The sequence below is a fragment of the Recurvomyces mirabilis genome (assembly GCF_035927965.1).
Source record: "Recurvomyces mirabilis strain CCFEE 5264 chromosome Unknown scaffold_41, whole genome shotgun sequence".
Classification (NCBI taxonomy): Eukaryota; Fungi; Ascomycota; class Dothideomycetes; order Mycosphaerellales; family Teratosphaeriaceae; genus Recurvomyces; species Recurvomyces mirabilis.
Genome location: NW_027041975.1, coordinates 55,733 through 77,277, shown reverse-complemented (window position 1 = coordinate 77,277; position 21,545 = coordinate 55,733). Strand labels below are relative to the sequence as shown.

General features: G+C 51.3%; 6 protein-coding genes across 6 annotated transcripts; 3 read left to right on the top strand and 3 right to left on the bottom strand.

Annotated features, from left to right (window-relative positions):
- Positions 1-150: 150 nt before the first annotated feature.
- LTS14_010381 (uncharacterized protein) lies at positions 151-1,248 on the top strand (the record flags this gene model as incomplete). The annotated part of the gene is made up of 2 exons (XM_064843057.1): positions 151-363; positions 421-1,248. 2 exons carry the CDS (start codon positions 151-153, stop codon positions 1,246-1,248), a joined length of 1,041 nt encoding a protein of 346 aa, XP_064689361.1.
- Positions 1,249-5,301: 4,053 nt separating this feature from the next.
- On the bottom strand, positions 5,302-7,211 carry LTS14_010380 (uncharacterized protein; the record flags this gene model as incomplete). The annotated part of the gene is made up of 2 exons (XM_064843056.1): positions 5,302-5,438; positions 5,495-7,211. The coding sequence occupies 2 exons, from the start codon at positions 7,209-7,211 to the stop codon at positions 5,302-5,304; spliced, it is 1,854 nt and encodes a 617-aa protein (XP_064689360.1).
- A 3,429-nt stretch (positions 7,212-10,640) lies between these two features.
- Positions 10,641-11,819, bottom strand: LTS14_010379 (uncharacterized protein; the record flags this gene model as incomplete). The annotated part of the gene is made up of 1 exon (XM_064843055.1): positions 10,641-11,819. One exon carries the CDS (start codon positions 11,817-11,819, stop codon positions 10,641-10,643), a length of 1,179 nt encoding a protein of 392 aa, XP_064689359.1.
- Positions 11,820-15,634: 3,815 nt separating this feature from the next.
- On the bottom strand, positions 15,635-16,201 carry LTS14_010378 (uncharacterized protein; the record flags this gene model as incomplete). Its single annotated transcript, XM_064843054.1, has 1 exon — positions 15,635-16,201. One exon carries the CDS (start codon positions 16,199-16,201, stop codon positions 15,635-15,637), a length of 567 nt encoding a protein of 188 aa, XP_064689358.1.
- A 2,801-nt stretch (positions 16,202-19,002) lies between these two features.
- Positions 19,003-20,007, top strand: LTS14_010377 (uncharacterized protein; the record flags this gene model as incomplete). Its single annotated transcript, XM_064843053.1, has 1 exon — positions 19,003-20,007. One exon carries the CDS (start codon positions 19,003-19,005, stop codon positions 20,005-20,007), a length of 1,005 nt encoding a protein of 334 aa, XP_064689357.1.
- Positions 20,008-20,126: 119 nt separating this feature from the next.
- Positions 20,127-21,477, top strand: LTS14_010376 (uncharacterized protein; the record flags this gene model as incomplete). The annotated part of the gene is made up of 2 exons (XM_064843052.1): positions 20,127-20,436; positions 20,495-21,477. 2 exons carry the CDS (start codon positions 20,127-20,129, stop codon positions 21,475-21,477), a joined length of 1,293 nt encoding a protein of 430 aa, XP_064689356.1.
- Positions 21,478-21,545: the final 68 nt, after the last annotated feature.

The following is a 21,545-nucleotide window of genomic DNA, read 5'->3' as shown; positions in this document are numbered from 1 at the left end:
GACGAAAAGCCGTTCTTCGACCACTGCCACAACGATCTGGACGGAGAAGCGGGCAACGATAATCATGCCGCTGAGTATGATTACCGGCCCAGAAATCACCAAACATTTTGTCCAAGAAGGGCACCATGCTTCAAGGACCCTGCCTCATCAATGTCCAGGTCGGGTGCAAGATCTTCGGTGGCTTCCCAATGGAACGATGAGACTATGCGCGATTATGGTGCTCCTTATGAGACTGTCGATCCTACGGATCTCAGTGACCACGGCAGCTCTACCAGAGCAGCCGTGAAGGACGCGTTGCATGCCAAAAGGGCGCAGTCTCAAAACCTGTCTGGCTCGACAAAGAAGCAGAAGACGAAGGTGGACGTAAGCGGGGCCTACGAACCGCGTTGGATGATAAGGCTAAAGCTGACGCCGGCGCAGCTCAGCAAGTTCTCAAAGATTCCCTCCCTGAGTCAATCCAAAGAGTTACGCAAGCTTGGTGACCACAATGGAGCTGAGAATACAACAGGTGCTTTCGCTCCTGCCAGTAGCTCGCGTGCTCCCGCTCCGTCCACTCCATCTCATGACAGTCAGCCGCTCGGATATCCAGGCTCTCGACAAGAAGCTTCTGAGCAAGACATTGTCCTGAATGACAATATCACTGTTGGGAAGTATACAGCACGAGCGCTGTCAGAGAAATTGACCCCTGCAGATCAGTCCGATAGGTCTAAACAAGGAGAGCCGAGCCTAATCACGTCTCGGGCTGATACCAATGTCCATATACAGCCCCAGACCGGAGTACCTCTACCACATTCCGGTATATCTACTCAAGACCAGCCACAGGTGTACAATTCTACAGCAGAGACTGCTGTACCATCTTCACAGTCGCTTCACCTGGACACAGCACCTCCAGATACGAACACGAACATGAACACCATCCTCAATCGAGCGGACCTAGAAATCGACTGGGCAGTACTAGGAGAATTTCGGAGCTTTACAGACTTGACCAACTGTCAGACAGGCGAAGACATGTTCGTAGCAATCGACAACCAGCGACCTAACAGTCATTGCGGGTCTAGGGTTCAGCGCGTCTGGATCAAGCACATCAATCCCCGCGCCGGTGAACCGGATCTCAGTCGCCAAATGGTTCGGACAAGTCCCGAGGCGGCATTTCGCAACATGATAAGGAGATTGAATACGCTTGGTGAGGATGCTTACCCAGAACTCCTGGTCACTGTCAAGGCTTGGCAGTCTGCGATGGAAGCATGAAGGATCGCGTTGGACAGTGCATATGCTTCAATTCGACGATTATGTAGCTTCGGCAGGTTCCTGGCGATCCTGTCGGCTTATGTTTTGATGTCTTATATGCACATATGACCGCTTCTCCCAATGGATTGTTAGTCCTTTGAAGACATTGGGTCTGGCTCCGTAGTAAAGTTTATAGCAGCATCTTGTGTCATGCAGTGCCTCTCGCTACAAGGGACAGGAATGATGACAGTCGCAGAAAAGGTAGCTGCTTCTATCTATAGAGGAACAAAGATCTGCTGAAGTATTCTTGTCAACATGAAAGTGTCATATTGTCAGGGTTATACCAAAATTATCCACCTTGCTCTATGCTCGACAAACTGCGAACGGAAAGTTGCAACTAACCATAATTGGTGTAGTCATCTGATTTGAAGCTGAAATCTGAGCGCTAAGCTCTTCTGAGAACAGCGTCACATCCAGGTAGCGTTGCTTATGGAGTCGTAGAGGCATCTTGGATCAATCTATATCTTTTTCCCTCCCCCCAGTTGCTCTCTGTGCATGCACCGAGTAGAATAATGCCTGCAGACTCCATGGATCGAAACTCTCGCTTGGACATTGTGTCCTGGTATGCTCCAGGCCAGCTGTTGAACGAGGTCGCCAACTTGAGCTGCGCCAGATATATCGAACTTGGTTTTGACATGATCAGCCGTGCTGTAACGCTCACAGCATCTCAGCGTGTCTACGTATAGCGCCTAATGCACCAATTACCTTGCCACATCGCGCCTATTTGGAGAGTCCTGAAACGCAACTTGAACCTTCACGCCCCCACAGCTAAGCATCCAGCCCCAGTTCTAATCCGTGAATGTCTTGTTCAATTTTGCAAAGTGAACTTTTCAACTCTTCGTCCATATGCGAGTTGCTTACATCCGTGTCCCAATAGTATGGGCTGCGTCTGCTCTTGCTAGAATATTTATCACACAGCGATGAAAGCTCAACGAGATTAAGTGATGAGAAGAGAGCTTTTAGCGGCAATTTGATGATCGAAGGTTCCGGATTCGGATGAAGACCAATCTTTGTCAGACCCATTATGAGTTTTCCAAGCGCAAGCGGGTTACAGTTTGTATCTTGATGGCACACTCGCTGCGTACCGTTTTAGCGGCCAAGCAATCCAGAAAGCGTGTCAGGGACTTCTCCTAAGATAGCTTGCCGACGTGACTTCATATCCTCTGCTCGATTCAGAAATAGGATCTTACTGTTCGGTGGAGGTACTCACCAATGGTCCAGTAGGGAGCGAGCCCATCATCATCTTCGAGTTCGCAATCGGTCTCCCAGATGGCCCTCCTAGTCAAGCTAACATACTCCAAAGGCTTTCTGAGCACTGAGCAGATAACAATACCAGTTATCAGATCCTGGCGCTGACCCTTGAGTATTGCAGGCCGAAGAGAATCAAACCATATGTCTGTGAACATCTCAGCAGCCTCATGAAACTCATATTTGTCTACAAGGCCAACGACGTACGTATTTGAGGATTTGCACATCCACGTGCCGTGGAACTTTCCTTGTTCGGGCCGTGGATAATATTCAACAGGATCTCCATTGCTCCGAAATTGTCTTGCAGCAGTGGAATGGTCCTGTCATCTTTGCTGTCTGTTCGTGGGGTCGCTTTGGCAAACACCTCGGATGCAAGGGACAAGTCTTTCCAGGATACCTGCGCCTCCACCTTGTGCCTGGCCGGATTTGTACATGTTCGTTCACCCCCCACAGCGGCCGTGCTCTAATGCTACATCTGTGCGTCTGTGTTAATTGGGACCGGTGCCAGGAGGTCGTCCTTCGTCTAGGGCATTGGCGAAGGAAACGTCGTCAGGGATATCGAGGCTGGGAAGAGGCACAACAAAAGTACTTTGATGGCTGTTCTAGCACAACAACGAGATCATGGCATCCTGAGGCGAGTGCGCACTGGAACTCGATTTCCCGGGACTGAAAGCCTTATTCGCAGCCAAAGCGTCGAGTATCAGCCACGCAAGTCACATGCTGCGCACTTGGCAAACAGGCAGGGCTCGGGAGCACCAGATTAGCCAGCAGCTTTGGATATGGCAGGGGCTTAGCGGGGTGAGGATGATAGGTCAACATTTTCTGAATCACAGTATTCGGTGGCCCAAGATCTCGTAGATGGTGTAGCTGAACATATGGGGATGCGAATGCGGGGTAGCTTCTTCGACCACATCTTCATGACCCACCTGTGTTATCAATATAGTTCACGCCAATCGTGGAGATCTCCGAAGTCGGGGGCGCCACCTTGGCAAACGTCACGTGGCGACGAGACTGGCGTCCTGCTTATTGCTTAGAAGGATAGTCTCTTCGTCAAAGTTCCCTCAACTCGAGTCAAAGAACGATTTCAATTGTAATGGCATGGACAGTGGCTAGGACGCGTACCGTTGATGGCAGGCGGACTCATAAAGTGCAGTCGAAGCACTCGCATCTGCTCTGCAAAGAAGGACCAGTCAGAAATGTGGGAGGCCGAGGAGAAAAGCACGATCTACTGGAACATTGCGAAGATGATCGAGCTTCGAAGTAATATGGCGAATCGCAGTGTGGGAGCAACCGAAATGTCGATTTATGTTGCTAAAAGTGAGCTATCGAACCAAGAGTTCACCACGATGAAGGCTTCTGTTGCGGACATTGACAACAGTCTAGACCAGCGCTCCGAAGAGGCCAGATCATATCAGATCACTCTTTGAATCTGATGTGATCTGGGGTCAGCAGAGCATCATCTGATCTGATCTGACCTATCTATAGATATCTACAGATCGGCCAAGACATATCCGCCATCCTGTCAGTGATGAAGCCACTACCATTCTTGTCAGCCACACACTATCTCAGCACCTGAGTTGTCGACAGCCTCTGTCTTCCACCAAAACTTGAGACAGACCAGATATTCGAGGGTGAAGTCTGTCATACTCTGTCGCTGTGTCGTGAGGACCATCATGGCAAGACTGAACACCCTTTCACATTCGGCAGACATTGCAGGCACGGAGAAGAAGTCCATAGCCATCTGTGACATCGCTGGATACTGATCAAGACGGTCACGCCACAACTCCAGAGGCTTCAGGAAAGCATCTCTGACGGGCTTCAGAGGTTTGAAACGATCATACTCGTCTACCGTGGGCGACTGAATACGTAAGGATGCCAGTGCCAGAGAGTCGTCGAAGTCGTTGGGCTCGGGCGTCCTTTTCGATCCCACCTGGAGCAATTCCCATCCATCTCAACGAGGTACAATCCATCATCGCCCACCCAAGAATAGCGCTTCGCATCAGCTGGTCGGCACGACCACTTCTCGAGCACATATTTCTTGCCTTTAATTACAAGACGAGGAGGGTCGTCGACAACAAGCCTCTGTCTAGCAGGGTCAAATGCCTCAACTTGCTCGGCGATGGAGATGGATCGACAACGAAGGGAGGCAATATGAGGCGGTGGCGTCGAAATATCACGAGAGCTGGGAGTGAGTAGCTGTGACATTAGATTGATGGATAGTATAAGTGAGTGCTCCCAGTCAGGTCCAGCAATAACTATGGGGAACGACAAGGCGCGTCTCGATGCCGGTTGGTCAATCACCAATCATGACGTCTGAAATTCAGGACTAAGCTTGACCGCAATCTACAGATGGCACAGATATCTACAGTCCTCGATCTGATCTAAATCTACGGCCCAAAGCATTGATCTGATCTGATCTGCTGACGTCATGATCTGACCTATCAAGATGTGATCTAAACTGTTCGGTGTACTGGTTGGAACTGATGACTTCTGACGAGTCTATTCTCTGTAATCACCGTACCGAGTGTTGCATGCCGGATAAGTGAGAGTACAAGTTGTCTTTCACTGCATTAGTGTTCAAGGGCTGGACGGTACATGAGCGCACACTACAACTTAAGCACAGGTCCCAACAGTCAACATTGTTTATGGAGAAGCTTATAAGTTAATCGAGATATCAGGAAACATCTCAACCGATCAGGGTTGGCGTACTGGATGCCCTTGTTCTATTGCTGCACATATAGTGACAACCAAAAAATGCTGACCAAGCTATGGTAATGACAGTCTACTAAGACTGAACGGCCCTGCCGTGCTCTTTGTATCTTCCCGCAGAGACTGATCGAGGCCACCTTTCGTATCGTCATTCTCGTCCTTGGTTACTTGGTCGGTCTCCAAAGCCTGCTTTTCTATTCAAAACTAAGGACTAAAGTCCCCTCTCTGTCCCTCAGGTTGAATTACATACCTATCTGGCGTGGATGATGCGCAACACGTCGCTGATCAGACATCTCGTGGTAAAGCGCTCCTTGCCCCCGCTTCTGCCCTGTATGCTTAGTAGCTTCTAGTCTGGCGTCCACGCCCACGCGCACATGTCGTAGTGCAGCATGTGCCAGGACATCTTGGATGCCGGGACGTTTACGTGGGTCCTCCGTCAGCATGTCGCCGATAAGCCTTTCGAGGGAGAGCATAGGCTGAGAGAGAAGTTCGGAACGAGCCTGTCGAAAGAGATGCAGTGACGGTTCCAGGGCGTTCCGTGATGGCACGAACATGTTGTAGTCAAGACTCCACGGAAGGCAACTTTCAACGAAAAGATAATAAGCTACTACACCCAAGGACCATATGTCAACCTCCATACCATAGCAAGGTACAATGGCATCGCTTTCGAGCTCTGGCGCAAGGTAGCCGACTGTCCCGCACACCTTTATCTTCGGAACATGACCCTTGGATTTCTGGCGACAAGCTCCGCCTTGGTCGATAATGACGGCCCTTGGATTCTCCCCAAGCTCGACAATTCCAAGATTGGGAGGTTTTAGATCTCTGTGGATCCACCCGGCATCATGGAGAGCAGATAGTCCCAATGCAACCTGAACAAACAGTACTATTCTGATGTCTCGAGACAATTCCCTCCATCGTCCGTTCGTTCCAAACGCCGAAAAGTCTCCCATGCGCGCAAGTGGCTTCCACAAGAGGTAAACCTCCTTGGTCGAATTGTATGGCCTCTCAGCGGATAGCACAGATCGTGCCTGCATGACGTATGCGTTGTATCTATTGTCGCGGACGCTCTCGAGGATATCATTGTATACCTCCACCTCTCTCTCCGCCATGCCTTGGGATGAGCCGAAGCGGAGTCTTTTCACAGCAACGACCTCTCCAGATCTGACGTTAGAAGCGGCATGAATCACAGATCTCATTGATGACCCAACTACTCCGTGGAGGACCCAATCATCAATACGAACATCGCTCGTCGACGGTGTAGCTGATGTTTCTTCATTCAAGTGCACTTGGCTATGATCTTCTGCGAAAAAGGCTCGCAGGGCATCTTGGAAGATTGCCTCGTCTGAGACCTTGTATTCGAAGATAAATCGATGAGGTCCGATTGAGATGCGCATACGCCTCCCAAGAAGTATTCTCGTCTTAGCGGCGATCGGATGATCGTCCACTCGGATGCCTTTGTGCCGAGCGTGAAGCCAGAATGAACCGTGTGTAGGATCGAATGCAAAAAAGCCATGTCGGGCATAGACGGGTGCTGAAGCTGTAGTGGCAATATTCTCGAAATTAGCGGGCATAATTGCGATATCGACTCCGCCGGTGCTGCCATAACGATCACAGTCGCCATACCCAAACCAGTAGCCAACTTCCGGGGAGAGAGGTAGTCTAGTCTTCTCAAGACTAAGCACGTAGCAAGCAGTGACCGTAAAGGCCTCTTCGTCATCGGATAGGTCTGCCTCAGTAGTGTTCCCGTCTGTTAGCTCACTAGACTCTGCTACAAAGGTGGGACTTTTTGGGGCCGCGAGACCGCCAATTTGTGACCGCACGAACTTTTTGTGGTGATTCGAATTGTATGGTTGATCCTGGACATTGTCGAGCATCATTTGGGCGCCTAGAGCAGTACTCCTGTCTGCAGGGGTCAAGCTGGCGAAATCCAAGGGCAAGCGTGCGCAGGAACTATCCAAGGACAGCATAGTTGTCAGGGCTTGATGATGGTTCTTGTACACAATGAACAGCAGAACGGCAATATCTTGTACATGAACTTGTACATGCACTAATAGCGGAAGAGCTAAATGTGGCAAGCTTCTGTTGGAGCGAGCTTGCACCAATAGGAACGAATGCCGCAGAGTCACGTCGCATCACAAGCTACTGCATCTGCATCTGCATATGCGGCGCGGAAAAAGTCCCGTACAGCCTCAGGACTCCTGGATGCAATATGACGCGTTCCAAAAGAAATGCCCACTGCCCCACGGGCAAAGTCTCTTACTCGGAATCGCTCGATGCATCCGCATCTGCCTTATTCTGTCTTGCCAAAGCTTCCCATCTATCCCTAGCCTCCTCGGGCGTAAAGCCTCGCTTAAATTCTGTGGCAACACAACCTCCATACTTGTGCTCCCGAAGCGTATCTCTGTACTGAGAGACTTTGTAGGCCCGTTCGAAATTTCCAAAAAAGTCGGGATCATAAGAAGAGTGTAACACGTATTCCACCGGAGTACACGGGTCTGTAGGTGGAGGAATGGAGTGGCCCAACGCGACAGTTCCTTTGCTCTTGTATGCGCAAGCCTCAAGATGCCCATGTGTTGGCGGGACTTCGACGATGCAGTGTTCATCTGTTGCCTGCCGATTCCCCAAGCTGCACTGATCCCGAGCATTGTTGACTCCAAGTTGCGATTCTTTGTCGAGTCGGTTCGAATGTGTGAGTGCGCGTGTGCTGGATTGGCTATACGTGTAGTCTCGAGAGAGTAATGGAGGTGATTTGCCCCGCGACGTTGTAGTAGACATGCTCGGGGTAGGGAGACTCTTCTCGGCAGACCGAACGGCCGTATGGCGTGCGCGTTTGGCCGAAGTTTTGATGGTTTTGAGGGACGGCAAATCATCCTCCGTACATTGCCGTTTGCGCTTCTGAGATCGGAGGCCTCCACAAAGGCAACTGATAGAGCCATAGCAAAGCGCTCTTGTACATGTGACCATGATGGTTACATGTCTGTCAGGAAAAAAGGTGCTGAAGGTCGAGGAAGCACCAAGTCTGAAGAAGCAACAAGACTAAAGAAGCGGTCTTGGCACGCTAGCCTACCCCGCACGTGGAGGGACTGGGATTCCTCATGATGGCTGCACCACAGCCTCTCACTTTACGTCAAAAATTATCTCCTACAACCGACCAAACAGACCAAAGCCTATGCTAAAGCTTCATACAAGACGTAGTATGGTACGACTGTATCTTCGTTTAGAGTCGTCTCTATCTAGACATACGATCTTGGGGCCTAACGTAGATGATGGGGGAGTCGGACACCCCGCGAAGTCGGACACGAATTTCCGTGCTTCACCTTGAAAACCGTGTTTTGTTGACAATGGACGCGTCAATACGCGATTTGAACGCGTCCTCTCACTCAGTCTTGAATGCAGAAAGCCATTCACAACTCAAAAACAAATAGATTCTCCTCGGTCCAGGCGTGTGCGGTTGCGTGGAGTGTCCCGAAGTCGACGCTATCAGACCGCATGTCTGGACGAGCTTCGAGATCTTCCGCTCACGAATCCACACAAGTACTCTCACGCGCCGAAGAAAGGACACTTGTGCGATGGCTTTCGCGATTGACAAGCGCTGGATTTCCAGCTTTCCCGGCATTAGCGACTGACATGGCCGAAGAGATCAGGCGCTACCGGCTCTGCCTCTGGAGGACCCTGCCTACTCCATCTCCACGGCGACTAATTGGTAAGAGGTGGCTCGATTGCTTTCGGACTCGATATCCCGAGATTCAAGAAGGTTGGACGCGCAAATCAAAGGGGCTTGGCATCATATTGCGCATCTCGAGGTGATCAAGAAGTATTTCGAGGCAAACGACTGAGCTCTATCTCCAACATCAGTATCCGCCCGAACGCCGATACAATATGGACGAGTCAGGGTTCGCCGTTGAGCCATGCCCGGATCGCTTGATATCTAGCCGTCGGAGCGGCAAGAATAGGAGAGAGCTCTTGAACCGAGCACAGTGGACAGCCGCCATCTCGGACGAGCTGCTGGCGACTTGATTTTTCGAGGTCCTGGACGGCGATAAGTGATGGAGTGCTCGCGAATGAGTCGGACCGCTGTCATAGAATACAGGACGGTACTCCACGAAGTATGAATTCTGCTGAAGAGCCCTAGCTTTCTCTCCCTCTGAATATTCTCGTGCTCCATCCACTTCCACAATCACACAGCACCGAATGTCACCACTTTCCGAAATAATGCCACCAGCGACCTGGTCCATTGTCGTCCAGGCTCACTGTCGTCAGCACCTCAAAGGCATCATGAGAAGCGAATCGACGAATAGCGTGAAAGCCGTTGATTCTATGTTTTGGAGAGTACAAGCTGCTCCAATAGATCATATCATGGCTGTATGCCAGGCAGCAGCGGTGAGAGTCCTTCCACAGTCCGATAAAGCCTGACTCTGTCTGGACGAGGGAGCAGACGACCTTAGACCTGTCCTATTCCGCTCGACGTCTTCAACCCCGTCCCAATATCTCTCATTCTTAAACTCAAGGATGGCATTATGGAAGCACATGTGAAGCATTCGCTTAGCACAGCAAATTCCAATGTCGCCCCAGAGTCTTTGATCAACGGAGTTTCGTCTCAGGAAAATACTGGGATAGAAGCCTTTGATGACCGAAAATGTGTGACAGGCACTCCCGTACCGAGAGATTTACGCTTCGTCGATGCTGCTTCTTTGAGAACAATCTGATACCCTTGACCACAGACTAACGCGCTGCACAGGTCAGGATCGACACAACCTTGGGTCTGCTAAGTCTGATAATCAGTAAAAACAATCCCTCCGCCTCAGTCAGATCACCATCGGTGGAATCACTTCTTCCTTGAAGCGAGGAAGGACAAGGCATGTTGATGTCAAGTAAAGTAACATCTTCTAATCCGATTTCCCCATGCTATGCGGCATGGATGATATATTGAACTTCTTGGAGAGCCGGAATGGCGACCTTACGTTGATTTTGCTCGCACTTCCCTCTGGCAGTCTCTAGCATCATTTCACTTGGCACAACGTCAGCAATGTCGCATGGCTCCTGCATTAGTATGACGAGTGGTAGATTTCCAGAAGCAAGGCGATGTGCGTTCGCCAAAGAGTGCGTTCCCAAGTTTTCTTCACGGCCGTACCTCCTTTACAATGGAGCTCGATTAATATTTGAGAAGAGCGCAATGAGCAACCGGCAGTCGTGTCAAAAGAGGTATCTCTCCACCCAAGACAAGTAATCGTCTAGCGACGACATACCACAGTGCTTATGATGTTAGCACTGTCCAGCATCTTTGCGCATTAGTGCTAGTCAAACACAGTCACCGTCTTTGCCAACGGCGTCGCGTCCATCGATGACGGTCGATCAGTGTCTGATACAAGTCTCTAACAGACGTGGCCCAGGCCGAATCAGGAACGGAAGTGAGCGCGCTTGCGCTGCAAGAATTCGTCTGGCTGAAGGACAGGGAGTGACTCTGACTTCCGCATGGCAAAGCATATAATGGCATCCTCATACTCCGCATAAGTGGCTACGTTGACGGCGTCCGTTTGCCATATCGAAGCCTCGGGGCAAAGGATAAGTCGCGGTTGTCCCGCATGTATGTCTTCCAACGCCCGCAGGCCGAGATGCTCGAGATTGCAGCTGTGTGCGATGTGCTGCAAGATGTCTTCCCAACAATCTTCGCGCGACCACAGAGCGACGTATCGAAGTTCAAGGTGTCGAAGCTGCGTCAAATCTCGAATCAAGGCCCGTAAGTGGTCGGCGACGACGGCGAAGGACAGATGGAGATGACGCAGAGACTTCAGATGGAACACTCTTGACAGTAATGACGAAGAGACCCTCATGCTCTGCTGCACCGTTTCTTGGCATGGCGCGCGTTGCGCTAGGATATGATCGAAGAATGTATACTCGCCACACTCGTCACTAATGGCATGGTCTCGGAAGACGAGCACCAGATGGTGCAGATTGGTTGCTTCACCCAGCATGTGCGATATGGCCTGAGCAATCGTCTCAATCTCCCCGGGTTCCTCGGACCAGATAGTGTCCACCCGAAGCTCCACGCGAGATAGGCGAGCAAGACCACGTTCAATCCTGACAAGATCTCGCGTTAGTGCCTCGCTGTATTGTATGACCCGAAGTGGTCCACCAATGTCGTCTATCCAACCTTCCAGCCACTCATTCATGTGCGAGTTGTATGGATAGGAATGTGGTGAGGGTGTGGTTGTCCAGTCGAGAAGCGATCGAAGATGTGCCGGACTCCAGAACGCATGGCCGCGGGTGAATAGCTCGACAGCTTGCAAGCGATTTGGTGCTCGCAGTACAGCACGCAGGACGATATAAAGCTGGAGGGCGTCGATGGTAGGGTCAACGCCGAAGCTTCCCCAGTTCACAAGTCCTTCAGGATGGAATTCGATTTTTCTCCAGCGCTGACCCCAGTGCTTCTCATCTTCAAATGCGGGATTATATTTAAGGTTCCGAACGGCATTTAGTGGGTTGATACTGGTTGTGAAGACACTAAGTACGAGTCGAGCATCCGATGGCCGGCTCTCCTGTGTAGTGATGAGAGCGGGCCTTCCCGGGACCGCCATAAGAGTCGAAGATATTGCTGCTGCCAGCCGTGCAGCATACGAATCTCGCGCCTCTTCATCGTTTTTTATACCTCTGATACAACTGTTGGAGCTGGTCCTCGCTGAACGTTCGCCACTGCACTTTGGACAGGGTTGTGGCATGCTGAGGATAAGGCAATGATGGGTTTTCGTCTAGAGTGGCCCGGTATTCGTATATATTCGCGGAGTGCCAAGCGTCGTAGTCATTAAAGCACTTCAGGCCGTTGCCGCGCTTAAGATGAATTGTCTGAACGTGTTGGCGAAGTTCGGGTTTACGCGCGATGCATGCAAGCCCATCACAACCGTGCGGCTCCAGGTTAATGACAATCTCTCGAAAGATCGGCGACGTCACACGTTCCGCGCATTCGTGTGATGCGCAGCGAAAGCTTTTCCAGTCAGCGAGCTCGACGTGATCAAGGACGCGGTCGAGAATCTCGACCGGCAGCGTGAGTAGCGATTGCATCGTTTGGATCTTGTGGTATCTACTACAGGTTGATAGAACACGAGGACAGCTGGGTATATTCACCTTGACAACGTAGAGAGCAGCTATTCGAAGTGGAGCCGGGATTCTGGGAAAGTCATGTGCACAACGTAGGACGTTCCAGCCCGAGCCCCGCATCAGCGGTCGTCACGTCTTCGGAGCGCGTCGTCGTTCCGAGCCTTGCACGGACCGCCGCGCGCTCTCCACTGTTGGTCGTTTCACTCTCTGGCGCCTTACCCTTTTGCGCTTGGGTTTCTCGTGCTGTTGTCTCGGTCATTTTTGCAGTCTGTTGGGGTCAACGCAGAACCGTGCTTGGTTGCGGCTGTGGCCTGCCAAGAAAAGGACTCCCGTGGCGGCATGAAGGAACATCCGCTGTCGCCTCGGGAGCAAGGCTCATAATTTCAAATTGGCCGTGATGATGTATCGCTGCACCTCGGTCAGTGTCCAGACATGCAACATCGCGCGAGCAGAACTCTTGCGTTCCCTGCCTCCTGCTCAAACCTGCAACCTATGATCAGCACAGCAGAACGTGTGCGATGAACAGCACAATCGCGACGAGATCGTGCAGCAAACCAAGCTGAACAGCAGGAGCTTGAGCGACGGCGAGCACAATCGCGGCGGGACCGCGCAAGAAATCTGGCTGAGCAGCGAGAAATCGAGCACGTTATAGCAAGGTTACTGCGATAGGCGGCTGCCTCGCAGGTGACTCAGATCACTCGACCACAGTCTTCGCCTCCTTCATTCGAGCCATTCTCAGACTTCACACTGTCTGGCAAGAGATCTAAGAGTCTTCAAATAGGATTCGCTGAAGGGACGATATCATCTGGCGAAGATTCTGGTGGCCAGTTAGCAGCTAAGCTCTCCAAGTCTGTCATCCCAGGTATTAGGCTGCTGTCTTCGCGCTAATATACAACAGCCTTTTCATGGACTCATCCTATTCTGACGCCACAGTCAACTTGAAGGAGGCGCCCCTTCCGCTACATCGGATTGTCCTGTGCACTCAGAGTAAATACTTCGCAAAGGCTCTCGAGGGTGATTTTGCCGAGGCATCCACCAGAACGCTGACTTGCCCAGAGGCAAGAGAACCATCGTATTTCAGGGCGTTGCAACTTCTGTACACTGGGCACGTATGGAAATGAGATCTCAAATCGACTGGATGTAGAAGATACAGCACAACAGGAGCATCAGTGGTCTGACACTTTGCTAATCTTCTCCAAGATGATGAGGAGCTCATGAAAGATTCTCGCGTGCATTTCTTGGCCAGTGAGTTCTTCTTGCATGACTTGAAAGATTTTTCGTTGAAGAGGTTCCAGAACAAGATAAGCCAGCTCTGGATGACCCGTGGATTGATAGCATGTCTGGAAGAAATCTATAGGAATACGCCAAGTGCAGGAGACGGGCTTCGGATGGTTGCTATGCACACCGTACGATCGAACGTGAAAGATCTGCTGACGATGCTCTCGTTTCGCAATCTTATCGTTGCGGGGGCCTTTCTGGTAGTTCAGCTCGTAGAGACACTGTGTAGCCCCTAGGCTGACCTCCGGCAAAAGCAATATTGGGATTAAACGTGGCAGCCGCGTTAGTATCCACGAATCGACAAGTAACGTACCTCCGTACGCGGAGAGACGCCCCGTGCCACGAGAGAAATCCAAGATACTTCTACTCCAACCATTCCATACACACCGCACACATTGGTTTCGCTTGCCGCATTACTCCGATGCGATGGTGAAGCATTTTGAGAACATTTCGCCTTAGCCATTACAATTGATACCACGGTGTCGCCGTCTGCGCATCCAGTGGAGCGGTTGGCTTTCCCGGCACCTTTTTGAACAAGGTCTTGTGTGGCGCCGTATATGGCTTTCAAACATCGTCTAAAGAGGTCGATATATATGAGCAAGTTTTCAAAAGCCTCTGCACTCTTTGTGAAGTCATAAGAGGCTGAATTGCTGTCAGAGAGCGCTATTCGCGGGTGGAGGAGCATCACGGTCAGTACTTCAGCGGGTCTCTACCCTACTATTGCAGTCAACATGACAGTGTCATATTGTTAGGCTTACACTAAATTGGTACTCTAAGCTTGGGCCATGGGGTCAGAAAGACGGTCTCATATTGATGGTCTCGTGTTAGTATCGTTTGGATCTGTACATGCCCCAAACAGCATACCGATATCTCCTACAATATTTACATCCCTACCTTTGTTTCTAGCAGCAAGGATTTGCACTTCTGAAGTGTGAACATGATACCGGCTGGTCCGCCACGGCTGAACACCGCTTTGAGCCGTATTCTGCACAACGAAAATTCCGGGTCACAATCTGCGCGGACTGTCAGCAAGCAATTGCTCCTGGCGATGGTATAGGACGCCACCTAAAAGATCATCATCGCGGTTGGCTGTTTCTGGTCTGGAAAGACATCGCCACGTACTGTAGCATCTTATCTTTAGTGGTGCCTGACGCAATGAAACAACCTCATGCAGTTCAGAAGCCGATCAAAGGCCTCTTATCGCACCAAAGCTGGGAATGTGCTGGTTGTCAATTCTACCGTGTAAGTGAGCGGAAGATGTCCGAGCATAGCAGGGAAGCTCATGGCTGGACCAAGCCAGTAGGACGTCAGTGGCGAGCGGCAGTCGTTCAAACCATATTCGCGGGGCCTGGCAGACGGTATTTCGAAGCAGCCTCGTCTAGAACCGGAAGTGAGATAGCGGGAAGCGAGCTGAGCTCCGCAATCGAAGGCCTGCTTGACCAAGGTAAGAGTCTTGACGGGGAGGAGCAGACGAGTGCAGCACAGACCAGCAACGAGCAGTTTCCTACCGACAACACCCCGTGGATGCGAAAGTGTCGTAAGGTGTTGCCAAGGGGCGCGAAGTTGATCAGGATGTGGACGGACTGAGGCGACAAGTGGCAGTGAGGTGTTGTGTTGGCAGTAGGTGAAACCTATCGCTGACTCCTGTACTTGAGGTTGAGCACGAAGCTCCTAACTACTAGACGTGAAGCCATCGCTATATGAATAGGAGATCCAGGTGTGCTCTGTTGCTGTGTGGTGCTCTCCAATGGAGAGCGCAGAGAGCACAACAGGTGCTCTGTCACGTGAGGTCTGGTGCTTTGTCGACGCGGGTCAAGCCGTCAGCAGAGCACGGTGCATAGTCCGGGACAGCCCCATGACAAGCAGCATAGTGACACGGTCGCTTGGAGTTGTTCATGTAGGCGGGACCCTTCCAGTTCGCAGACTGCGATTCAGGACCAGTATGCTACTCGCCCGTACCAACATCTTCCTCAATGCCACTGCACAATATAATGCCATGTGCTATTACTGTACTACACACCTACGGCTTGCGTTCGGTTTGGAAAACGCCATCTGGCTCATTCGGATCAAAGTCCACTTTGAGCTCGTCACATAGCCACCGTATCGTCGCTCTCGAGACTTGTCCAGCGATGAACACTGAGCTCTCTTCGCCTCTGACATTTTGCACAATGACGGGCACCGTACAGGAGAGAATAAGCATCATCTCCCTCTCCTTCAGCTCGATGTCTTGGAAGATAATCTGAGACCGACGTACAAGCCTGTATCCTTTTCGAATAAATCTGGAAATAGTGTTCGGTAGCCGGTCCACGGTGAGCTCGTTCTTCACACCCTCACCGTCGCCCCTAGCCACCGGTACAGCGTTCTCCGGAACTCCATCAATACCCGGCTTGCCAGTCAAATGAATGTACTGTATCCCACCAGCCGCAGAGGAGCAATTCTGGGTTGTAGCAAGCGCCAAAGGTGACAAGAGCCCAAGCAGGGTGTATTCACCCATATAGATTTCTCTGAAGACATTGCGAGGACTTTCGTGCCAATAAGCGAGGTCGCTCAATGGAAGGAGTAAAGAACAGAGATCCTTCAGATCCATTATCCCAGAGAGGTCAACGTCTTTCGAAGAGCGTTCTATAGCAGCCGCAAGAGCCCTAAAGACTTCAAGAACCGCATGTGAATCGTACTGCTTCGTCCTGAGGACGTCCTCCACTTTACGTTTGATATATGCGACTGTGTTTCTGGAAGACCCTGCATGCAGGCTTTGCTCAACTGACTCTTCCATGACCATCTCTTGTAATCTCGGTTGCGTGCTGAGATTGGCAGCCTCAGACAGATCCCAATTCTTTGAGAGCAGAGCACACACCTTCGATGAATCGAAGTGTTAGGTTATCGCCCAAGGTCGAGATGGCAGGCTAGGCAAGTCGCTGAGTTTATCCTGAGCATCCTTCGTCCTTTTTAGCCAGCGCGCGCTTCATGACGCGAAGAAGCCATTAAGGTTGGTCAGGCCGCGGACATGCGCCACACTCCTCGAGACGAGCAGATGTGTAAAGGGCTTAGTGTACACCACAATTGAGCGCGCCGCGAAGTATTATGTCAGCACGATTATACATCCTGAAATCTCCTCGCTTAATGCGGGAGCTAATATGTTCTGTTAGGTGTCCGTCTTGGACACCCTGCGGACCCCCTGCGGGGAGCCGGAACATATCACGTAACCTAGGCTAACTGCAGACAGCCTGCGGTCCCCCTGCGGTCACGTGCAGGATACTGTAGATGTGGTACGACACCTTACACTTTACTACCTCTAGTAGATTAGACAGAGGAGCGGGTAGCCCTAGTCCGCTAGCTAGAGCGTCGCTATATACTAAGTGCCGTAAGGCTTTAGGGAAATAAACGCCCCCGCTCTCCGTTCTATATAAAGGTTAGCAGCTCCGTCTAGTAGTTAAGATATATATCGAGAGTATCTAGCGCTACAGCCCTTCGGAATATATTGTTCTTACTTTCCGGATCGGTAGTATACTAGAAGCTACTTATCCGAGCTACCTACGGATCTATTATACGCTGCGCGGGATTATACTAGCACTAACTCTATATCTCGCAAAGGATCTTGTCGCTAACATCTCGAAGGTCGGATATAGCGGCGTCCTCTTCTAACTCCGGACTTCTATACGAAGCGGCTATTTCGTCTTTATGAAGGCTCGCTAGATATCGACTGATTCCTAGCTTCTTTATCTATAGTTCCTCCCTAGCATCGTCTATAAGAGGATCCGGATTCCTGTTAGCTGTAGCTATAGCAATAGCCTCGTGTTTAGCTCGCTAGGCTCGTAGAAGCTCGAGGAAATAGCTCGCCTACTATAGAGTTTTATCGTCTTTAATAGCTAATACCTCGACGATCGGTCTTTATAGAACGGAATAGTCGTCTTACCAGTACCCGAAGCTAGATATAGTTACTTAAAAGTACCGTATATCTCTAGTTATCGAGAACAGGGTTTGGAGCTTATAGGCTTTCTAGTATAGCCGTTCTTCGTAATAAGCGCTTAGCTTTAGTCTATATATGCTTGTAGCGTAGTAGTGTTATGCACCTGCGGTATACTAGGGTTAGAGCTCGTTAATTAGGTAAGTCCTTAAGCAAGTAATCGGGTAAAAAAATCTTGGTAACCTTTTAGCGGGTTGGTAACTTAGGTTAAACACGAACTACCTATATAAGAAACGTCTATTCTATATATATAGGAGATTCGTATAGCGGTTACGATCAACCGGTAGGTGATCGTAAGCACTCTTGCTTACGCTCGCTCGTGGGTGACCGCAAGCAGGCTGCTTACCTAAGGGTTCAAGTAATTATCGTTACGTAACCCCTTTGTAGCCGCCCTATATATCTGATCTATTAATCCCCTTAGTCTAATTAGTTAGTCTGCCTATTGCGGACCTAATGTCCGTAACAAGCGGTCTCGGACGACCCAACTAGTCGTTAACTCTCTACCCTTGTAGAGCTTATAGGACTAGCTATCCTAGACGTATAGGTAAAGTACTATAGAGGTAGGCTATATCGTAAGAGGTAGATAGGCGTCTAGTAGCTACTAACGCAATCTTAGTTGTAGTTAACTTAGCGCTACTACCGCTTCTTTTAGAGCTTTACCCTTATAATAATAACCCTTGCCTCGTAGGTACCTCTTAATAGCTTTAATATCTAGATAGATACCGGTACTATATAATTTGTAGACTTCGAGCCTAGGTACTTATACGAAGTATAATCTCTAAATATTAGCTATTACGGATATAGAGTAATCTTAGCGATCTACGAGCTTTCGAAACCTATATCGGAAGGGTGTAAGTACGCGTTCTTACCTCTAGTAACTCGTTTTGAAGTGCGCGTCGAAACGCGTCGTAGGGTCCGCAACCCTAACGCTAAATTTTGCGGGGAGAATATGAAATGTGTCGCACTTTCGCGTTCTAATCCCACTAGGCAACAGCTCGCCCGCCACGCCACAGTCTGGTGCTGGTGAGGTTGTGCAGAACGGCCACTACTCTCTGCTCCAGCATGATGAGGTCTCTGCGGAGAAGGCGATTTTTGAAGGCGATTACTTACTTTTAGGTGACGCAGATTTTGCGCAATACAACCCCAACGTACAATTCTTCGGAACAGAACCTCAAGCAATGCAGTACGAGCTGTACAACCCACCTACAACCGTTCAAGCACCAGCATCCGCCTCAAACCTGCGAACACCTTCCTCTCGCCACATCAGCATCGCAATATCATGACTGAGCGGTTACAGACGGCAATCTCCAGCGTCTTTCGTACCACGGTAACGATCTCCATTTAGGGACGGTTCACCGCTAGCGCCAGTGCGCAATCGGCAGACGACCGCTCAAGCAGCAGGCGGTGTGGGCACGGCTGCAGGCATGAGTCACAGGCATGAGTTACAGGCAGAGCAAGCAGAGCTCGCACAACATATTCTGCAACTGAATCACGAGCCGACAAAGACGATCTCGCCTAAAGATGCGCTGCTAGACTACAACGAGCAAGAGCAACCATCGCTATTTCAAGACACAATACCAGCTGGTTACAAGCAGCACACCGCTGGAACAGAACAGTGGCCAAACAACTTCTTCGGCCAACCAGGCTCTGCCTTTGGTACTTTACAAATGCCAAGTCAGCAGGCGAATACGAATTTTCGCGCCATCTCAGCTGACGGCTTCTCAGGCACAGACTCTATAGAGTTCCCGCCTTTGCCACCGCAAGATCAAGGGCAGCTACAAAACAACTCATACCTGGCCACTTCCTATTCCGGTCCGAAAATGGAGGCTAGCCCTGAGTTCCCGGCCCACCTGACCAACATGGAGTCTTCCCTGAGCGACAATGGTCCTCCGCCCTCGTCACAAGACAGCGTGCCTGCGGTTCCGACGCCTCAGCGATCCTCAGACACCCGCGCAGCGACCGGCACATACACCTGCACGTACCACGGCTGCGCACAACGCTACGACTCACACGCACATCTTCAGAAGCAAAAGCGTGACTACCACCGGTCACAGCAGGAGCACAGCAGGGACAACATTGGGACCATGTCATCGGCCGAGGCTTCCACTTCGCCGAGGTCAACCGAATCCCCCGGACCTTTCGTCGCCGGGTTGACTTCCGCAGCAATCTTGGCGCGCAACTCACAAGCAGGACCTTATAAGTGTACCCGGATCAATCCATCTACCAACAAGCCTTGCAACTCAATCTTCACCAGGCCTTACGATCTTGCACGGCATGGAGATACGATCCACAACGGTCGCAAGCAAAAGGTCAGGTGTTCGATGTGTCGCGAGGAGAAAACATTCTCACGCATCGACGCGCTGACACGGCACATGCGCGTCGTTCATCCGAAAGTGGAGAGTTTTGGCAAGCGTCAAAAGCGCAGCTGATCATAATGAGCATGAGGTCCGACTGGGGCGTAACATACGACCCGCCTCGGATCACTGGTTGCCCATCTTGCTAAGCCGTTGGTTTTTCTCTCCTTTGGCATTGCCTCTGCCCGCAGACCATGCTCCTGGGTCTGCCCTTCGCGGACGACGCTTTCGCGGCGCCGGGGTTGGGGCCAAAGCAACTATTCAGCCTGCGTATTCCTCCGGGCACGCACGAGCTGCGCATCGCCATTCGACCGTCGAAAGCGGAGCTGCCTCTTTTCCGCAAGACGGAAAACACAGTGCAGGGCGTGAAGGTTTCGCATCAAGCAGTGACGGAGAATTGGCTCAAGGAGCGATCAAGGTGCCTGGGCGAGATCACCGGCTTCGAAGCACCGGTCAAACCCTACTGTTTTCGCCGCGGCCACGGCGAGGCCCTCGACAGCAGCAGTTCGTACACAATCTCTACCTTGATCTGAGATGGAGCGGTAATGCTGATCTCCTACAGGTCACATTAGCGATCCGCAGCGGAACCTCATCCTGCAGCACTCCTCATCGGCCGTATTCCAGCACAACTACCTCTCACGATACATCACGCAAGATACGCAGGCAGCGTATAGAGGCTTGGAGCCGCAGACAGCCCTGATACGCGCCGCCAGCGGCATGAGTCGCTCGATTGACCCCCAGCGGCCACGGTCAATGACCGACGACCAACTGGCGAATGTCATCCGACATCCGGAGGTTATCTTGGCTCGACGAATCCGAGACCGTTGGGCTAAGCACGCCCGTGCTCAGTACACGACGATTGCCCGCTCGAAGGGTACAAGCGCACACGAAGCATACCAGCACGCGCAGCGTGCATACATGCGAGCGAAACGGGATGCCCGCAAAGCGATGGTGCAGCAGGTCAACACCAGATACCGAGAGGAGCAGCCCGTGGCGGAGATCTTGTGGCAGCTGAAAAGCAGGGGCACGCGACCGCCAGAGCGCAGATGCAAACGCGAGGCAGAGGCAGTGCTGAGCAGCGAGCGCCGGCGCGTCTTAGCGGCCTTGCTCACCTTCACACCGTCCGAATCAGCGGACTGTCATCGTCAGCGGTCAGAGGCCATCGACGCTATGACAGCACTGTGCAACGGACAGGATCCATCTGTGAAGAGGGTTTGTCGAGGTCGAGAGACCTGCCCCGCCGGCGCCGATGCGAAGAGGGCGATCTGCACCCTAGCCCAGACGACGAAGACTGACCCGTTCCCCATGAAGTGTTTACCGACGCAATGCATTTTCTGCATGGGCAACGAGGAACTATCCCAGGCCAAACGGATGAAGGCGTTCCGGAACCGCGACGGTCTGAAGGGGCACTTCGAGCGCAAGCATCTGCGGCACCACACTGCAACACAATTGAGGTGTCCGCATCCAAAATGTGGCAACGAAGAATTCAAGCACATGAATCACCTGCGGAATCATGCTGCCAGCATCCACGGGACTATAACGTGATTTGCTCGTGGGCTCGTACAAGGCCGCCTGGCCGGCGCATTTTCTGCATGGGCAATCACGAATTTTTA